Below are 18,943 nucleotides of genomic sequence, written 5' to 3' on the forward strand. Positions count from 1 at the left end.
CTGACGAATGTCAGCTAAAAATATTCGATTTTATTTCAATATGAATATATTAATCAATTATTATCTACATACAACTAAAAATAATATACATCACCTTAGCGTTGGCAGGGTAGATTTTAGTTGTGAATTCCACGACTTCCGCTTCCGAGCTGATCATTCCGAGGATTTCCATTTGCTCGGAAAATTTCAGCTTGGCGATGCCCTCAAAGCATTTCTTGAGATGAGGCTGTACGCGAAGCGGGTCTTTGGTCTCGGACAAGATTTCCAGAAGCTCGTCGTTTGATAAGAAGAAGAATCTGAATAAATTCACCAATCACGACGTCACCGGCATGAAAATTTGCTTGATCGAGGCAGACAGATGGCTTTAAAAGCTTAATGTGCTATTTTTAGATATTATTTTGTGAAAAAAAAGCAAAATACCTTGGAAAGAACAAACGTTTCTTCTCCAAATAGTCGTTCAAACCTTTCTGAATCTGTTCCAGTAGCTCATTGGATTCGACTAGTCTGCCCAACATATTGGATTGCGCCGTGGCGACAAGGACTTTGGTATCTTTGGCCTGAATGAGACAGTTTTTAAGCAACCACGTTAGAAAATTATCATCTTTTTAAACTAGATTAGACTTATAGCTGTGCAGTATTTTTTAAATTACATTAAAATGAGAATGTATGAATTCGCCAAAACCTGGAAATTAACTTCAATTCCGAACTAGGAACAAATGCAACATAAACAAGTTCACTTCCTATCAAATCAGAATTCATTTTCAAAAGTACGAGAATAGTAAATGTCTGTACACCGAAATTGGCTTGTCTTGCACTATACAGTTTTCCGGTAGCATATTCAGAAAAAACAAAAATTTGATTACAATTATTATGAGAGCTTAGAAACATTTGACAAATTGTATTAGAATGATATTTCCGGCATTTTGTTCTAATTAGTCCGCTTAGTTTGTTGGACAAAAGCAGTTATCAGAATACAAACCGTATTCAGCATAATGTCACGCCAGTAGGAATCCACGATTCCAAATTTGCGGCCCTCCTCGGGCATCTGCGCCATGATGTCCTCGGAGCTGAAAATCGGCTCCAAATAAAGCCAAGTTGCTTGGCATTTTAGCCAAGCGTCCAAAATATCCTGCATCAGAATCAGTTTTTCTTCCCATTCCTGAAGGAACGATACGCCGTTGTTTGATTATTGCCGCAAAAATATTCAGAAGTAACAGCAGACAGGAACTTATAGATGTTTGTGAAGACTGCATGAATTAATAGTTTGAATGCTTTGGAACAAGTGACTTTGCTTTATCTATATTGTATTAGAAATGCCCTTTTTCAATACCAGGTATTGCCAGCATAATTCCATATCCTTTAACAGTCTTTGAAGGGCAGCAATTATTTTCTTAATCACAATATCGATGTTTGTGTAATTGTTTCTGAAAGGAATCAAGTTCAAATTTACAGATGTCTGAGTGTGATGATTGCATCACAAATATTGTTTCCTGGACAATTTCCAAAACTTTCAATGTGAGGGTCATGAATATTTCTACCACCTAACTGTTTATCTCTTGAATTCTTCTTTATACTGCGATAACGACATTAAAAATTTATGGAACATGAAATCATACCGTTGAGTTTTAACTATGGTCAAGTTTTCATTAAAAACATACCTTTGCTTCAGTTTCTATTGGTGCAATGAAGGGAGAGCCTTTCATTGTTTGTGCCTTGATAATGTGATCATCCAAAAGCTCTTGAATTTCATCAATACCCGCAAGAATATTCAATCCCTAAACGTCCAAATTTACGGAATAGTAAAAGTTCAAATGATGAAGAAATCCACACACCGAAAAATCACGCATTAAACATCCAAGATTAGTCAGTTGTAGCATGGAGTAAGGTGGTAAATTGTAGCATTCGTATATGTGCATTTTGCGGCGTTATTATACATATGCACATGTAGCTGCATTCAGCTTTGCTGGGAAATTTGTACATTACAATTCAGTTGATTTCTAAAATGCTTCGAATCTTCCTGTACTTTCCTATCAAACCTGTTGTGTGATGCAGCTCATTAGTAGCTGATGCAGCTAACTGATAAGATTTCTACGTTCGCATGTCATGTATCTTCATTTAACTGTTGTATTATAGACTTAAAACTGTGTTCTGAGTTTCTACATATCTATTTTGAATGACATATTATTTGCTGGCCTAAACCACTTAATCTGTCATGAATTTGCTCATATTTTGTTACTACATCCATGCTGTCTTCGCATCTATATGTCCTGCCTGTTGCTGACTGCAGCCTCAATCACCGAAAACTCTGTTGCAAAAGGTCTGAGATGCGGAGAACCTCTCATGGTCTGGCATTTTACGATGTGATCGTCCAAAAGTACCTGTGGCTCTTCGACATGACTGATTATATCCAAACCCTGTAAACAACATAACTGTTCGTTACCGAGAATTATAGAGTCAAAAAAATCACTCTTCAGCTAGTCATGGTTTTTCTGACAGGATTACGATATGAAATAAATATGGCTACCGACGCATGACACTTCATTTTTCATCTCTTTTCCTTTAAATCTTATATTCTGATACTATTGATTCTGAGTGATGTACGAAAAGGGCAGTTCAAAAATAACCTTTTTTCAAATTTAATAGGGTCCGTATATGATAAAATTTATAGGTTGGCTAAAAAACACTATAAACCAAATTTGGCTCAATTCTAACCAGCGGAAGAGTAACTATAAGAGCGGGAAACTCTATCATTAATGACTATAGAATCAGGCCTACCCACCGTAAATACTATTTTTGAAATTCAAAATTGTCTTCTTCGATAACTTCTCTCATTCGGGTTGGAATTGATCCAAAATTTCTTTAGACAACCCAACAATTTCACAGGGTAGACAGAAAAATTTGGAAAAAATTATTTTTCATTTTTTTTACAATAAATCTTAACTTTTTGACTGTTACAGCTACATTATAACAGGCTGGATTTGCGCCAAATTCGACGTGCAGCGTTTTTTTAGCCAACATAACAATTTTATCAACTAGTCACTAAAATTGCCAAGGTGGTGTTTGTAAGACAACGGCACTACAAGACATGCAATCAACTTCTCGTAAACCTTCACTTTACCGTAACCTTGTCATGTTTTGAATAATGAAGTTATTAATAAACTGAACAAACTGACTTTTTCAATATTCAGAAACAGCAGTGCATACCACCCAACACTACATCACACCAAAAGCAAATATTCTACATTCATCGAGAGTTATGCACTCGGCAACACGCTCTTACAGAATCCCTGTACGGGACCAGGCCGAATTCTATCTCTTTCCATTCAAATTTCATTTTTTTCAGCGCGTTTTCAAGAGACCATTCCTTGGTCGCTTTCGCACCAATCGCTTCAATACTGAAAGTTCAAAAAAAAAATTGCCTGTTCACACTGTGTGCTCGGTAAATAATTTTTCAAGTAACAAATCAACCAAGTTAGACCATAAAAAGAGTGCTCGAATCATCAGAGTTAGGACTCAATCCAGATTGGCGTACTCGGAATCATTTTGTCCAACCCTACTAGATTGCTATGACCTGAGTCCTATTTTGTGACGATACATGATTTTTCATGTAAAAAAGTAATAATCTCAGTATTTATCTGCTAGTTCATTACTAATAACAGCTAGTTGTGGTCTTCAATATCACATAGCACTAGCAATATCGGTAATACATAAAATGATACATAAATGTATGGTTAGATTGAATATGAAGAGAAATAATCGTGGAGCATGGAAGATTAAAATTCGAAATGTATCTAGAATAGTGCCAGTTCATAAATGCCCTAAGCTATTATTTTGAAAGATTACATTAAAAAACTAACAATGCGACATAAAATAATACGCAAAGTCAAAAAAGCATAATTGTTTAAGGGTTGATAGGAATGTAAGAAAATAAGTCTATAATCTATCTAGCTAGAATAAGTGAATTGCATCATTCCGTGTTTGCATTTTGTGAAGTCACAAAAACCAATCCTTGAAATTATCTTAGAACATCAAACAAGCACAAAAAAATCATAGATTTAGTATCAGAAGAACTTGTCCTGCACATTTTACGAAGGCGCAAAATACAACCTGAAAACATGAAACTCGCACAAAATATGTAAAAAGCACATTTTTAGTATCACGAGAAGAACACGTGTTAATTTCCTACCGAATCTCTGTACGCGACCAAGTCAAAACATATTTCACTCCACTCTGTTTTCATTTTTCTCAACGATTTCTCCAGCGAGAATTCTTTGGACGCGCGTTGTCCTATCTCGTCGATTCTACAGTTCACAGCACAGCACACGCGGTTAGTACACACCCCACAACGCAAATCGACTAAAACGAAAAATTACCTCTCCATGTGTTTGCTGAGACCGATTTCGATCATCTGTGCCAGAGATGTTTCCGCGTCTGGTTTGATGGTGAGTTGAATGATATCGCTGATCTATAAAATACCAATAAAATTATTCGACACACAGGCCTTTCAAAATGCCAATTCCATCTCCAATATATCCAACCTCAGTTGAAATTCAGCTATCACTTAGTTGTGTTTTAGTTACTTGCGGGTATTTAAAGGTCGTTAGTTCTAGCTAAGTACCAGTTTTCAAAAGTGAGTAGTTCAGGTTCTAATTCTAGTCAAGAGCTTTGAAAATCCAGCAAACTGTAGAAGTCGGTCTTGTGTACTATTCATATATTCATTTTTTCATGAAAGTGTACTATTTTTTCGTGATTCCAACCCGTAGAAGCGAAGTTATTTGGGTTTTTCATTTATAATTCTGGGATTTTTCACCATCTATGCTATTTTTGCAATTTAAAAATTTCAGCTTCAATAACTTTGCTTCTACGGGTTGGAATTGCCTCAACTTGGTTTTGCATCGATTTTTGTAGATAGCTCAACAATATTATACGGTTGGGAGTAAAAATTTTAATTTATTTCATGTTTTTATAGTAAATTCGAACATTTCAATTGGCTTTGCGTGGGCGAATACTGGTTTGAATTGACCCAAATTTGGTGTGCAGCGTTTTTTGAGGCAACCTAACAATTTAATCTGTGAATCTGTGAACAACCCTTATAGTGCCTGTTCTTATTTTAATCCGAATTTAATTACTGTTTCACCGGAAAATGCAACAGGTGAACAGTACCATACGTAACGTGCCAACGTCAGTGTACATACATTTGCCAAACATTCTTGTGCTTTTTAGAATCAACTCTAAAGTTAATATTTGTTATATTTCTTTCTTGTTGGGAATTTAATCAATTTGAAAGCTTTTTGCTTTTGCTTTTTTTTCAGTCATTCTAATTCTGATCAAATTTGGATACAACTTTATAGCTGTAATTCTAATTCTAATCTAATTTTGGAGAGCTGAAAATTATCTAGCTGTCCAACTCTACTAAGGTTTGAATTATGGTTAAAGTCGAAAATATGAATTTCAACACTTTAATAACTGGTAGCCTGACCTGTTCCCAATGTCTGTCCTTGATACCGGGGTTGCAGATGGTGCCCAATATCGGCATGTGCTGTTTGAACTTGTCGATTTTGGTTTTCACAGATTCGGCAAGACGCTTGGGACCGGCGGCGTCCGACAGAGTTTTCGTCAGCTTGTACATCGTCCTCCACATCAGTCCCAGCTCTTCTGTGATCTGCTCAGAGTTCATTTCCTGGAAAGGTCCTGTTTTGACAAAGGCGTGATTTTAGATCTTTTCATAAGAAATTGCGGATTTGTGATATAAAATGTTTTTCCAATTCTCTACTAGTTTCTGACGATTACCCCTGACGAGTGTCAGCCGAAAATATTTTATTTATTTTTATTTATTTTATAGTTTATTTTCATATCAATATTGATGGGGTAGTCCGTAAAATTTGATCAGATTTTATTTTATTAAAGTTTATTGGATAAATCCATAACTTTTTTCTCTCATAGCAATCTCTCTATAGGTTGGAATTGAGACAAAATTGGTGTGCAGCGTTTTCTTAGTTAACCTAACAATTTTGACAAGTAGCCAGTAAATTTGAACAGGAATTTCTGTATTATCATGCGTTTTATAGCAGCCCATTATTGATGCTTCTAAATTTCAACATGGTATGGTGAACAAGCCTGACGAAAACCTATGAAATTTGAAATCATACCGTTCATCCACGCTTCATATTTGTTGTTCCATTGCAAGGCCGTGTTCCACAAGTCGGTGTACGGCTGCTTAAACTGGAACATGGCTTGTAAAGCGGGGAAAGTGCTTTCTTCGAATTCCAGCAAACGTTCTTCCATGTTGATTTCCTGTTGTGAAATGCGTGCATCAAACCAATGATCTACAACTATTTATAACTAAAGAAAAGTAGAAGACACGCTAGGAGGTTCAGAACTTAAATAGACATTCGAATATTACGGTGTCGAATCCGCTTAACCCGCAGAACCACATAATTTTGTCAAAATGATCGGGAACAGAAGAGAAACAATTGCACACAAAAACTCCCGTTAATTCAGAAATTTCACATCGAACGAGTTCCAGCAGAAAATATTCCGATTCATTCCAACATGAATATACTATTCGCTTGTATATTGAAGTTCTGCATCTCCAAGAAGCTGTTCAAATACCGTATAATAATCTTCTATTTTACCCTATATATGTGTGGCTGTGTTTGTCTGGATACAGCGAACACAAAAAGCTGAATAATTGGAGATGGAACTGTGTATGGTCGTAAGGAACATCACATATCATTTCCTAAGATGCAGTCGGATATAACAACAGTCGCCTGATTACCTCTAATTCTCGCGAAGCGCCGTCTAAATTTTCGTGAATCTCCGCCAATAATTTCACGTTCTTCTGCATCTCGTCGGTGCTGGCCACTTCTTTTTTGGTTTTGAAACTCTCCACCTCGGCCCTGTACTCGTTCAACGTAGCCTCGAATTTCTTGATTCTGATAAATAGATAGGGTGCAGAGTTCAGAAGAGATATCGCATTTAAATGACTGTCAAATTTTTCGTTCGGATGATGAATCTTAACGATGCAATAGGATCCACATACAAAACAATATTTTTTAAATAAGGAATAAAACTCAAATAAAATGGAGCATCAATTCTAATGAGAGTGGAGAGATAAGATCTTTTTAGCAGTGAAATTGTTCGCGCCATGCCAATTTATCAACAAGTATTATAGTTTGAATACTATTTTACACTGTGGTAGCCTTGAAATCTCAATTGGTTGCATCACAGCATACGAAACATGTAGGAAAAAGCTATTTACGTTAGTAAAAATGATATACCATCGCCGTCTTTTTAATCTAACCTTTCTCTTAGTTTTTCCTCAGCACCTTCCCGTTTATTGGTGAGACGGCCTCGGTTGATGTCAAATACTTGTTGAATCTGGTCAGGCCAGTGGAAGACATTGCTGTTCAGTTTGATATCCTCATCTAAACGCAAAATAAATCATATTACGACATCATAGGTCCCTTGAACATTTGCATTTTTCCAATAGATCCAATTTTCAACGCATTCTCTAAAACACCAATGCAAAAGTGTTGGGTTCAAGTCGTTTCAAGTCACTGAAAAAACTTTTACTCTAGCCCAGTCAATTCACTGCAAAATTTCTCAAGTCTAACGGAATTTACAGGAACAAATCAAAAGCGCCAGCAATTTTCTGCTTCGTACTTAGTAGGTCTATTTTCCAAGTATCATGATGACTGACAGACAAAATGACAATACTGGGTAACTTTACTATTCTTCAAAGTAACAATGAAATGTCTGTCTTGGCCATCCTAGTCTCGAGTCATATGACTTGTTTCGAGTCGTGCACAAAGACTCGAGTACATGTCGAGTCAATACAGAAATTGACTCGAGACAAGTCGAGTCACCAAAGAATCGCGACTCGAGTCTGAATATTGACTCGAGTCATTACAGCCCGGGTTAAGACTCATAATGAGTGATACTTGAATGCTCGATTTGAGTCATCGAGTTACTCAGATACTCAATATTTCCCAGACAACCAAGCACAAGTATCAAGTCCATATTAATAAGCATTAGATGAGTCGCATAAAACTTACACGGGAGTGTCGCATAATCCAGCAGGAAATCGAGCCTGTCCGACGCCTCCCCGATTTCTCTTTTCAGTTCAAACACAGTGATTTCGCTCGATTTTTTCATAAATTCGACCAATTCCACGAGTTCTTCAGTACTTTCTGGAATTTCCGAGACTCTGGTCGCGATGGAGTCGTACTGACCCGAAATTCTGAAATTAGCGAAAAAAACATAGCAATTCAAATACCAGTTACCGAAGGATGACAGTTTTTTGACTACTTTCACATCTACTTTTTAGACAAAACAACATACTTTTAAGACTGTGTACTTTGTGAGGTAAGCTTTTTGTAAGATTTGGGAATATATAAAAATTCATTTCGTCCTGATCCAGGGTGACTTACTCTTTGTTTTTCTCTCTGTTCTGCATGATTTGATGCTTGATCAGTTTGTCTTTGAGTTGCTGGGCTCGAGCGGCCAGATTGGAATTCAGCTCGCTACAGTCCAGTTCGAACATGTTGAGAGGGACCGACAGGCGCAGCATGGTGATTGCGTCGCGCGTTTTCTAAAATGTATAAAGCATACTTGGATGACTACAAAAATTTCAGCTTTTTCCAAAAGCTTAGAATTAAAATTATATTGTTACACCGTTTTGTCCAAATTTGATTAGAATTAGAACCACTAAATTCACAAAAACTTGAAATTCGAATTCAGAAAGAAAATAACAAAAATCCAGTGAAAAATGTGAAATCAAAGTTCATTGTCATAAGCACGAGAATAGCAAATATCTGCACAGCAAGCTTGGCTCGTTTCGCACGATACAATTCTCCTGTAGCATTTTCGAGAAAACAAAAAATTAGAATTGAACTAAATTGAGAGTATTGAAACATTACTTATTAAATTAGAATTAGATTACAGGCATTGTACTTTAATTAGGCTAATTAAACGATTAAATCACCTAATTGTTCAAGTATGGGATCGGGCGTTCCAGAGCAATACTGGCGCTTGAAAGTCACAAAATTTTTATCACGACAGAGATCACTGATCCACTGTGGCAACCTTTACACTAGGGCTGTTTGAAAAACTACTGTCCAAATTTCACTCGCATACTGATTAAATTATTGGGTTGCTTAACAACACGTATCACTCTAAATTTGGTTTCTATTTCAGCCAGTAGAAGCAGTACAATTGAAAATTGAAACTTCAACAAGTTTTAAAAATAATGGTATTAACGGTGTCAAATTTAATCGGTTCGCCGTGACCAAACATTGTGTTCTAAGTATGCTTGAAGGGAGTGCAATGCTATTTTTTGTGTGTGTTATAGTTTGGATAACATATTGTGAGACATTATAACAAATGAGAATAAAGAATTGCTTTGTGTATTTTGCATTAGACTTTTAAAAGTACCATCAGGCTTTCCTATCAAATAAGACACTGCCACACACTCATACATTAAGAAGAACGGTAGTTTTTAGCATTAAAACAGACTGCACATGTCAGCATTCAGTAGGTATATACGTAGGTAAGTATCTTATAAGATATATCAGGCGAATCAGTAATTGAAACAATAAACACGACATTAGCATTTCTTAACTTACACAAAAAAGTAAATGGAGATACACCGGAAGTTTACCCCGGATCTCAATGACTTTTACAGCTACAACATAGCCCATATTATTGTCAAAGCATGAGACAAATCACACAGGTAGGCTATTTTTAACTATTTAAGCTTTATAATCCAACTGCTATTGTGTCAGTGGCAGTGTTATGATGGATGGTTCTTTGATGTTGTCAATTCCAATGATTATAAGTCATACTCAAGAGACGGATATAAACAGAAACATTTCTTTTATCCCCGGCCAACGATTACCTCGTAACTATTCAACTTGACTCTAAACACATCCAATGTATTGTCCTCGCTCAGGAACTTGGTGGCTTCATTGATCGCTTTCGAAGTGAGCAAGTCATTGTACTTGGAATAGATCTCCAAATACCTAAGAAAAGCAAGTTTTTTAAGTAGCGTGATTTCTTTGTAGTATTAGCGGTAATAAAAGATTCGGGAGACGCAACCTGGGATTGTTACTTGATTTAAATTAATAAAATCATAATCACAAAACACAATACTAAGTCCAAATTACGTAACGATTAGTTTAACATTGGGTGACTTTGCACAATTTTCCAATTTAACGCTAAATAGCTTTATGATATGTCATGATTTTCTGCCTTCTTAGAGGTACGGAGCTTCAATGCACTATTGAATAATATTGTAATAAACCAGAATATTTTTGGCTGACACTCAATTACTCCTGACGATTGTCAGCCGGAAATGTAAGGGTTTGTTTCAATATCAATTTTTTCAATTTAATTTAATCAATTTCAATTTCAATATTAAACATGAAATCAATAATTTTATTTATGGTGACAATTCCTTAATTAATTGTCGATCACATTAAAACCGTAAGATTTCATCGTAAAGATAATTCTGTTTTCCTACATTTGCGGTCCGATAACGTTGTTATTGAAAATCTCCAACGCCTGATTGATGTAGTCGGCCACGAGATCTTCTTTAGCTAGGACTGAGCGAAGGAGCAAGTTGGCTTCACGCATTTCCGGAAAAAGCATGCATTCAACCTGCGAAAGGAATTGTGTGAATTGGCATGGAAAATGTTAGGCCTACTTCGAAGCAAATGGTTTGTCAATTTGCAAAATCCAACTGTATCACATAATTTTGCTGCGTTTGAATTCTGCACAAAACTGTATTGCTGGCATTCCCCTATGATTCCATTATGTAAGTGAGAGTCGTTTGCGGTACTGTGACAGAATTAGGGAAGTCAAAATCAATATGTATTGCAACTTACTCTGGAAATATCTTCCCCCGCTTTAATAACGTGCTCGAAGCAACGCAACAGAATTTCTCTGCACTCCTGGAAGTTTGGCTCGAACAAAATGTTTGGCTCGTGAGCGACGAGACGTAGCTTCATTATCGACCTCATACAATACTTCAAATCGACGTAGTCCTTGCCAAAGTTATTTCCTTCCTGGAAAAAATGTATTAAAATATTATATCTGATTTATTGTCCAAGACAGGCAATTCAACAATAAATGCAATTAAAGTAATCTTCTTTAGCTGCATTCGCTATTACTAATATAAGTATGGCCCTGGAGATCTTCAATATCACATATTATGTTTCCACGAATACAAATTCCTACCTTGTGCGTTGATAAGAACGATAGCAAATCGGAAAAGGAATCCACCGTCATTCCTCTAAGCTGGTTGGACATCAAACACGCGGCAGAGGAAAAAAATTCTTGAACCTAAGAAAGAATGGAAATATTACATGAAATTTCCAAATATCGGATACAGAGTAGGCCTAAGAATATATTGGGTCTACATACCTACAATACTGCGATACAACATATTCAGGTTTCAAAGATCCACAGTGTAAACCGCTATCGGCACTATAATCTTTGTTAATTAGTGGTCAGGTATGTGTCATTTTAGGACATGATACAGCCTACTACAAATTTAGATTTATACGAAATATAATCAGACATGATCTTCTCGTTGATATTCACTGATTAATGCCTTCGACATGGTTTATAAAGGTACTGTCTAATAAGTACCCATTGTGATGGGTCTCTCAAAGAAAATCAATAGCAATCAATTGTCATCCAATCCACTTGAACTCACAAGTGAAATGAAAATTTTACAATGATGGAATCTGAAGAACGGCAAACTATTTCGGGGCAGTTAAGGTCAAGTATCACTGGAAGTATTGCTGTTGAACCGTACCAATATAATCTTAGATCTTTGGAGTCAAAATTCTAGTATGAATACTGTAGTTATTACAACGATTTTCTGATAGAACAAAATTTCAGCACAATTTCATAATGTTAATGTAAAAAATGTGAATGAAGTCCTTTTGCGCAGTGCGTGCTTTTTCGTTAGCTAAATTTACACACAATATTCGCAAGCGCCTAAATTGTTTTGTTAACACATGCAATATCATACATTAGGAATTGGACAGCTGTAAATTTTTCAGCCTCATTAGATTAGAATTAGAATGTTGGCTACACAGTTTTTATTTCAAATTAGGTAAGAATGAGATTGATGAATTCACAAAAACTTATAGATTGGATTGAATTCACACTCGGAAAGAAATCAAATCCAGTTCATGTCAAAGAAAATGTCCGTAAGATGAGCTTAGCTGGTTTTGCACAATACAGATCTACTGTTGCATTTTCAGGAGAACCAAAAATTAGTTTCGATTTGAAATGAAATCATAGCAAGATTTCGCAAATCAGATTTGGATTAAATTTGTGGCATTTCACTCTAATAAATCTAATTAGCCAAGTCTGCTTACATGGAAGCAATTTCACCATGAAAAAGGTCAAGTTAGGTTGAATATGCTAAATTTTAATCCACCAATAAAGAATTCCAACCTGCACGGTGCTATCGTGGTCATTCGTGGGCACCAAATGTACCCAGGTGTCCTTATATGTGATAAATAACTGTGATGCTTCTGCCGCCCATTCTTTGATTAAAATGTTGCGTGCTTCTTTACAGTGTTCGAGGATCTGAAATAATGGAGATACTTTGATGTAGCGCACGTTATTAGCTTGTGTGGCGGTATGTGTGAAGACACTCCGGGAGGTACAGGACTTCAATATACACTGGAATGATATAATCATGTTGAAACAAACCTGAAATTTTTCACTAGACACTGTTTCGGGGTAATCGTTAGTATCTAGGAGAGAATTGAAAGGACCATTGTATATCGACAATCATATCATGTATTTTGAGATACAATTGTTGATATACAATGTCTATTTCCAATTCTCTACTGGTCGTGCCAATTGAAAATATTCGGGTTTATTTCAATATGAATATACTATGCAATTGCATATGTTTAGAATTGAATACTTGAAAACTCATTTACAATACCAGAGTTTCCAAATCATCAATGATTTATATACAGAATCCGAAAAATCAACATCACGGAGTCAATAATCCGCCGCTATATTAGTTTGCTAATCTTAAACCAACACGGTCGGTTACTTATTACGATCTCGAGATGTTTGACCAGCCTCTGTTCAAACGAAAGCCTACCTGACTTTCAAATGCTTCTGGGTGAAGTGGTAATTGTTCGCTTCTCAATCTGGCAATATTCACGAATCTCAAAGAGGCGTATCTGGAACGGAGATAAATTACGATACAGTGGCATGCAAATCTTACCACTGAAAATAAATGGTTGGTACAATGTTAAAATTTACTTGAAACAACACAGCTACGTACAGTAGGTGTATGTCATCATTTTGGCGGATTATTTTGCAAAATAACGTGTATTTCAGATAAAATATTGCTTAACAACTGACGGGATCTATTTATCCAATCTGATTTGGGAAATGTTTCCAAGCTCTAATTCCCGCTACAAGAAAAATGTATGGTACTAAATAAGCCAAACTCAGTGTACAGACAATTTCCATCATACTTATGAGAATGATAATTTTTGATGTTGATGTTAAGGTTAAACGTAGATATTACTTGTCAAACCACAGGTTCTGCAGATGCTGCATAAGCGGACTGACGGTGAACAGGCTCGATCGACAAAAGTCCCGGGACTGTTGACATTGACTCTGCCAGGGCACCGGGGCACGGATTACTTTACGGCCGAACGGCCGCGGAATCGCTTGTACGTGGACGCGTTTCCTTTCGACGCCGTCTTGCAAAATGTAGTCAACTGTAAAGGAAAGTATGTGGTTATCGTTTTGGTTGAAAATTGAATTAAATTCTGAATTAGAGTTCACTTTATATCAAATTAGAGTTCATAGCCATTTCCATGATAATGTTAGCTGACTGTAAATAGCTGGTCAAAATCACCCCAGAAATTATAAAAAAAAAGTGAAAAAACTGATCAGCCAAAGTATTTCGTTGAATTTTGAAGTAATGAACTGTAATTTCGAGCAGAAAAACCAATAAATGCTGTCATGTGCACAGCCGTTGTCGGCAAATGAAAGGAAACCGCCTCAAATGCTTTCTTTGTATGCACACCAAACAAAAGTTACAGCATATAAAATTTGGGGTGGAATTTTTCACCTCACCTGTCACCATAAAAAGGTGTTCAAGTCTGTTAAAATGTTGTTTTAAACATCAAATTTGCCATAAAAGCACTCTATTGATGCAGATCATTCATAAACAACAGCTCAAAATACTCGTACAGTGATATTTTGCTCGATGTTGGCGAATATTGGTTTTTGGTCACAGTCACCCGGCAGTTTCAAAGTCACCCCGTATTACGGTACCGGCATTTCGGAACAAGAATTCTAGTTTTCCAAGTCTACTAATAAGCAATAAATGATCATGAATGTTATTAACATTTCTAGTTAACTACACTATGTCATGTTCAAATTTGTTTCAGATTCAAATTCTGGTCAACATATTATTGAAATTTTGTGTAAGCGATTTCTTGTTCAGACAGGCTCACGCAAAATGTTGACCTATAATCGCCAACAACAGTGACAATTTGTGACTACAGATTGCCATAAAAGTAGAATCACTACACCAGCAAGAATGTCTCAGTTTCTAATATCATTTCTGTCGGTATATCTAACCAAGATAAATCCTTGCATGCATTCTAAAGTTCACGCAATAAAACAGTATTTATTACCGGTCTCAACCACTATGCAAATATGAATAAGACAGAAAATGTATCCAATGTTGGTAAGAGCGCAATAAATGGTACTACACACACCAGTACCAATAAATCCCGTTATATTTAATCAATGATGCGTATGCCACATCTTCAATTGAGTTCCACCATTGTATACTACAGTACAGCGCACTCATTTTATGGCATTGTTCAGTACAGTGTGACAATAGGGAATCACTAAAAAGCTTTGCTGTAATTGTAACTGAGATCACGAGATCATGTTTACAGGGACTCACAGGGTGCATCAATTGAATCGTGCTAATTTTGTGTAGGAGATGAACCCGCAATCATCAAGAATTTTAATGCAATCTACACTTCAAGAAGAAGAAACGACACGTTCTTATGCTTAAATACATTTATACATTTGAATAGCCACTTCTTTGTTCATTTATTATGGTTGTGCTTACCGTAAATATTATTTTATTCAAATCAAAATTTTTGGACGGCAATAACTTCGCTTCCACTGGTTGGAATTGAACCAAATTTTGTTTGTAGGCTTAAATTAGGTAACCTAACAATTTTATCGAGTAGCCAGTACGATTTGAGAAAAAAAGTCATTTTTGAAGAGCCCTAATGCTCATATGTCCACGGACCAAATGAGACATGTCACAATGGGTACTCACTAATAGATTTCCGATAACTGAAATCGTAGTCCTTCAAAACTTCATCATGTAGCTGAGCAATGTCCTGGGCAAGCGAGGAATTGGACCGCAGATGTTCCGGCAGGCTCTGCTTAATCCGATTGATTTGCTCTGGTGGCGGACCAGCCACTTGTCGTGGATCGATTCCTTTTTCGATGTAATAATAGTACCGCTGCGTAAAAGAATTAATTCATAAACTCAAGCTAGTAATTGATGCACCAGTAAACACTATAAAATGAAAATTTACCCGAAACGTAACTATAATCAATGTATACAAATTAAAAGCAAATACTGGAAACTTCATAATCTAAAAATAGTGCATTGAGCTTTAAGCTATCTGTTCGCCTAGATTACACGAATTTTCATGTCGGCAACATCATATTTGGTAATACGATTGTTGATGTAGAATGTTCTTTTCAATTCTCTACTAGTTGCAGACGATTACCCCTGACGAGTGTCAGTCAAATATTTTAGAGTTTATTTCAATATTAATATACTATTCAATTGAATTTGTAATTATGAAAGACTTCATGGTGCCATTTCGATAACAAAAAGCGAAATTAGAACTAGAACTACGCAATTTTTGAAACTCGTAACTAGAACTAGAACTCAGGGTGGTAATGACTCGAGTCACGATTTTTTGGTGACTCGATCCGAGTCATTTTTTCAAATGCTGCGTAAAATAACTCGACTCGAGTCAATTTGTGTATTGACTCGACTTGTACTCGAGCCATTGTGCATGACTCAAACCAAGTCAAATGACTCGAGACTAGGACGCCAAGACAGACATTTCAATGTAACGTGGAAGAATAGCAAAGTCACCACATTATTGGTATTGTGTCTATCAGTCTTGATACATGGAAAATAGGGTTAGAAACTGTTACGACTGAGGAAGATTACAATATTATGAATGCGAGCCATTCTATATCAATCGAGCAGAGTTGAGATAAGTTGGTTGAACAGGATTGAGCAGAAAACTGAACAGTCACTTGAACTCGGACTCGAGTCATAATACTATGACTCAGACTTGGCCCTTCCATTCACTGACATGGACTTGAATCGGTGAAGAATTCGAATATTGCTCACCAAAACTTACCGACCCCTTTCAAAAGTCTGATTAGCTTTTACAAATAGTGTTCTAAACAAGTTGTAGGCCAACTTTTGAACGGTGCCAGTATTGTACCTAGGTCCAAAGTAGACCAGGATTGTACAAATATCCAATTCCAACACATATACCGTCAAGCAGTCCACTAGCAGACTTGAACAACCAGAAAATTTTCAGCTATTCCAAATAAGAATAGAGTCAGAATTATAGCTACACAGTCTTTTCCAAATTAGATTAAAATTAAAATTATAATTAACATAAATTAGAATTACTGAACTAGCGAAAACTAACGAAAAGCGTTTACAGGAAATTTCAATAACCTGTGGTCTTTGAAACCAAATGATCGCAATCAACCACTCATTCGTTAAAACGAGCCAACACGGTTACCTCCAAGTCTTTTGAAGAAGGCTCGGTATGCTCTATTGCTCTCTCCTGCGCGTTCATGAGGTCCAGCTGCAAATTTGGTGACATTGGCCGACTCGGCGGCAATTCCGATTCTTCTGTGGAGTCAGTCTCTGCCACGTTGGCATGCTTTGGAGTTTTCGGTGGAGGGTGCACGGATTTGACGATACCGTGTGAGCTGACGTAACAATATCTCTTATATAACCCAATGCAAGCTTATTGCTTTCAGCACTACATTCATTGCAGCATAATTTATTTAACTCGGAGGCTTTTCATGTGCCGCTTATCAAGATTTAACGTCACAATAAAAAGCACATATAAACAGAAATTCGAATGAGAATCAATTTTACAAAGTATGAAGTAACAATGTCATTTATTAATATACGCTCGGTGAAGTCAGCTGTGCCAGTAGCTATGCGGTACCGTAGTCATTTAAAAATGAAAACAGGTGAAAATCAAATAATACAATACATGAATAAACAGTGGATGGACATTGGACATGTGGCAGTATTATATTACTGAAACATTCTATGATTATAAAAGGAGTCATTTCTTAGGCATAAATCTGGATTTTTTAATTTATAACAGTCGACTTCAATACTGATATATGAAATGCAGATCTGCTTTTGAAATCACAGTGAGCATGGCGTCATTATAATTACAGGTATAGATTGGCTTGTTAGTGAGATCTTGACCAATTAAAAATTAAATGCAGTGGTTATTAGCTACGCATTGATATGATTCTAGTGTACTTACGTGGACCTCGGTGACTTTGGATCCAGTTTTACTTGCTTGGCTGGGGATGACGATCCGTGATCAAAATCTGAATTGCACGAAAAAATTTGATCAAAGCTTAGGTAGAATTAGCCTGAAGCAATGCTGTTATGTACAGTAGGGCTCGTCAAAAATGGCTTTTTTTCTCAAATCGCACTGGCTACTTGATAAAATTGTTAGGTTACCTAATTTAAGCCTACACGCCAAATTTGGTTCAATTCCAACCAGTAGCCGCATTGCTACAGGAGAAGAAAGTTTCTTTTTATCATATAAAAATAAATACCAAAAAATTTGAAAATTTTCTGTTCACCCCATGAAAGTGTTAGGTTGTCTATAGAAACGATGTTCACCAAATTTGGTTGAATTCTAACCACTACAAGCGGAGTTATTGCCGTCGAAAAATTTGGATTTGAATAAAATAGTATTTACGGTGGGCACCACTGTAATTAATAACTAAAGAATTGGTCACCGTAAATACTATTTTATTGATGATCCAAATTTTTCGATGGCAGTAACTCCGCTTCCGCTGGTTGGAATTGAACCAAATTTGGTGTGTAGGCTTAAATTAGGTAACCTAACAATTTTATCAAGTAGCCAGTGCGATTCGGGAAAAAAAGTCATTTTTGAAGAGCCCTAATGTACAGGTAGAAATACTGAAAAATTCAACTCAAAGATAGGCCTACACCGTCTTTACCAGTTTTAGAAATTGCTACTTCTACTCGTAATTGCAACGATATTTACAACACTATCATTTCATATCTAATCTAATTTTTGTTCTCAGACTTTGATTTGAAATGAACTAAACTCGAATTTATTGTATTTCTCTCTAATTTGGAATCTAATTCAATCAAGTTATTGCAAATTCACTAATTCCAATTGTAAGCTAATTTCGTAAAAAAAAAGTGTGTAGCCATAATTCCGATTCTAATTTAATTTGAAAAGACTTTAAATTTTGTACTTCTTCACCTCTGCACACAAGTATCATAGCTTACTTCTTGATTTCCGATTCGTCCTTTGCGACGGAAGGTTTTTCCACGACGGCCGTTTGAGCAATTCTCTTGCTTTCAGATCGGCGGCGGATGGCGTGTAGTTATTCGCTATTGACTCGCTAGGAGAACGGTGGTAGCGTTGTTCTTTGAAGGGCGCCAACAGCGTCCATGACATGCCTTGCATAATCGGGGGATGAATGCTGTTCCTCACGACAATCTGAAGGGTTGAAATAGCGAATTGCGAAAGACAGCAGCTTTATTTATGAAACGTGCAAATCAATACCAATATATGCA

At 36.4% G+C, this 18,943-nt stretch overlaps 1 protein-coding gene across 3 annotated transcripts in view; it reads right to left on the reverse strand.

Annotated features, from left to right (window-relative positions):
- LOC145459222 (dynein axonemal heavy chain 3-like) overlaps positions 1 to 18,943 on the reverse strand; it is a 60,938-nt gene that overhangs the window by 40,351 nt on the left and 1,644 nt on the right. Inside the window, exons 3-25 of one of the 3 annotated variants that reach the window (XM_080337860.1) lie at positions 18,653 to 18,866; positions 17,643 to 17,709; positions 16,872 to 17,064; positions 15,362 to 15,551; positions 13,574 to 13,769; positions 13,139 to 13,220; positions 12,472 to 12,606; positions 11,239 to 11,343; positions 10,887 to 11,066; positions 10,523 to 10,659; positions 9,899 to 10,022; positions 8,433 to 8,593; positions 8,058 to 8,242; positions 7,304 to 7,427; positions 6,779 to 6,935; positions 6,150 to 6,294; positions 5,480 to 5,691; positions 4,374 to 4,465; positions 3,281 to 3,395; positions 1,659 to 1,775; positions 980 to 1,159; positions 421 to 557; positions 95 to 296 (exon numbers count right to left, since the gene is read on the reverse strand). In XM_080337860.1, coding sequence (XP_080193986.1) covers positions 95 to 296; positions 421 to 557; positions 980 to 1,159; positions 1,659 to 1,775; positions 3,281 to 3,395; positions 4,374 to 4,465; positions 5,480 to 5,691; positions 6,150 to 6,294; positions 6,779 to 6,935; positions 7,304 to 7,427; positions 8,058 to 8,242; positions 8,433 to 8,593; positions 9,899 to 10,022; positions 10,523 to 10,659; positions 10,887 to 11,066; positions 11,239 to 11,343; positions 12,472 to 12,606; positions 13,139 to 13,220; positions 13,574 to 13,769; positions 15,362 to 15,551; positions 16,872 to 17,064; positions 17,643 to 17,709; positions 18,653 to 18,866 — 3,450 coding nt within the window. Of the gene's footprint in view, positions 1 to 94; positions 297 to 420; positions 558 to 979; positions 1,160 to 1,658; positions 1,776 to 2,297; positions 2,415 to 3,280; positions 3,396 to 4,186; positions 4,302 to 4,373; positions 4,466 to 5,479; positions 5,692 to 6,149; positions 6,295 to 6,778; positions 6,936 to 7,303; positions 7,428 to 8,057; positions 8,243 to 8,432; positions 8,594 to 9,898; positions 10,023 to 10,522; positions 10,660 to 10,886; positions 11,067 to 11,238; positions 11,344 to 12,471; positions 12,607 to 13,138; positions 13,221 to 13,573; positions 13,770 to 15,361; positions 15,552 to 16,871; positions 17,065 to 17,642; positions 17,710 to 18,652; positions 18,867 to 18,943 lie in introns of all 3 variants that reach the window. The other 2 variants (XM_080337859.1, XM_080337858.1) reach the window with 2 other exon arrangements.

This window comes from Botryllus schlosseri, chromosome 16 (genome assembly GCF_051294905.1).
Source record: "Botryllus schlosseri isolate E-star chromosome 16, Bs_hap1, whole genome shotgun sequence".
Lineage (NCBI taxonomy): Eukaryota > Metazoa > Chordata > Ascidiacea > Stolidobranchia > Styelidae > Botryllus > Botryllus schlosseri.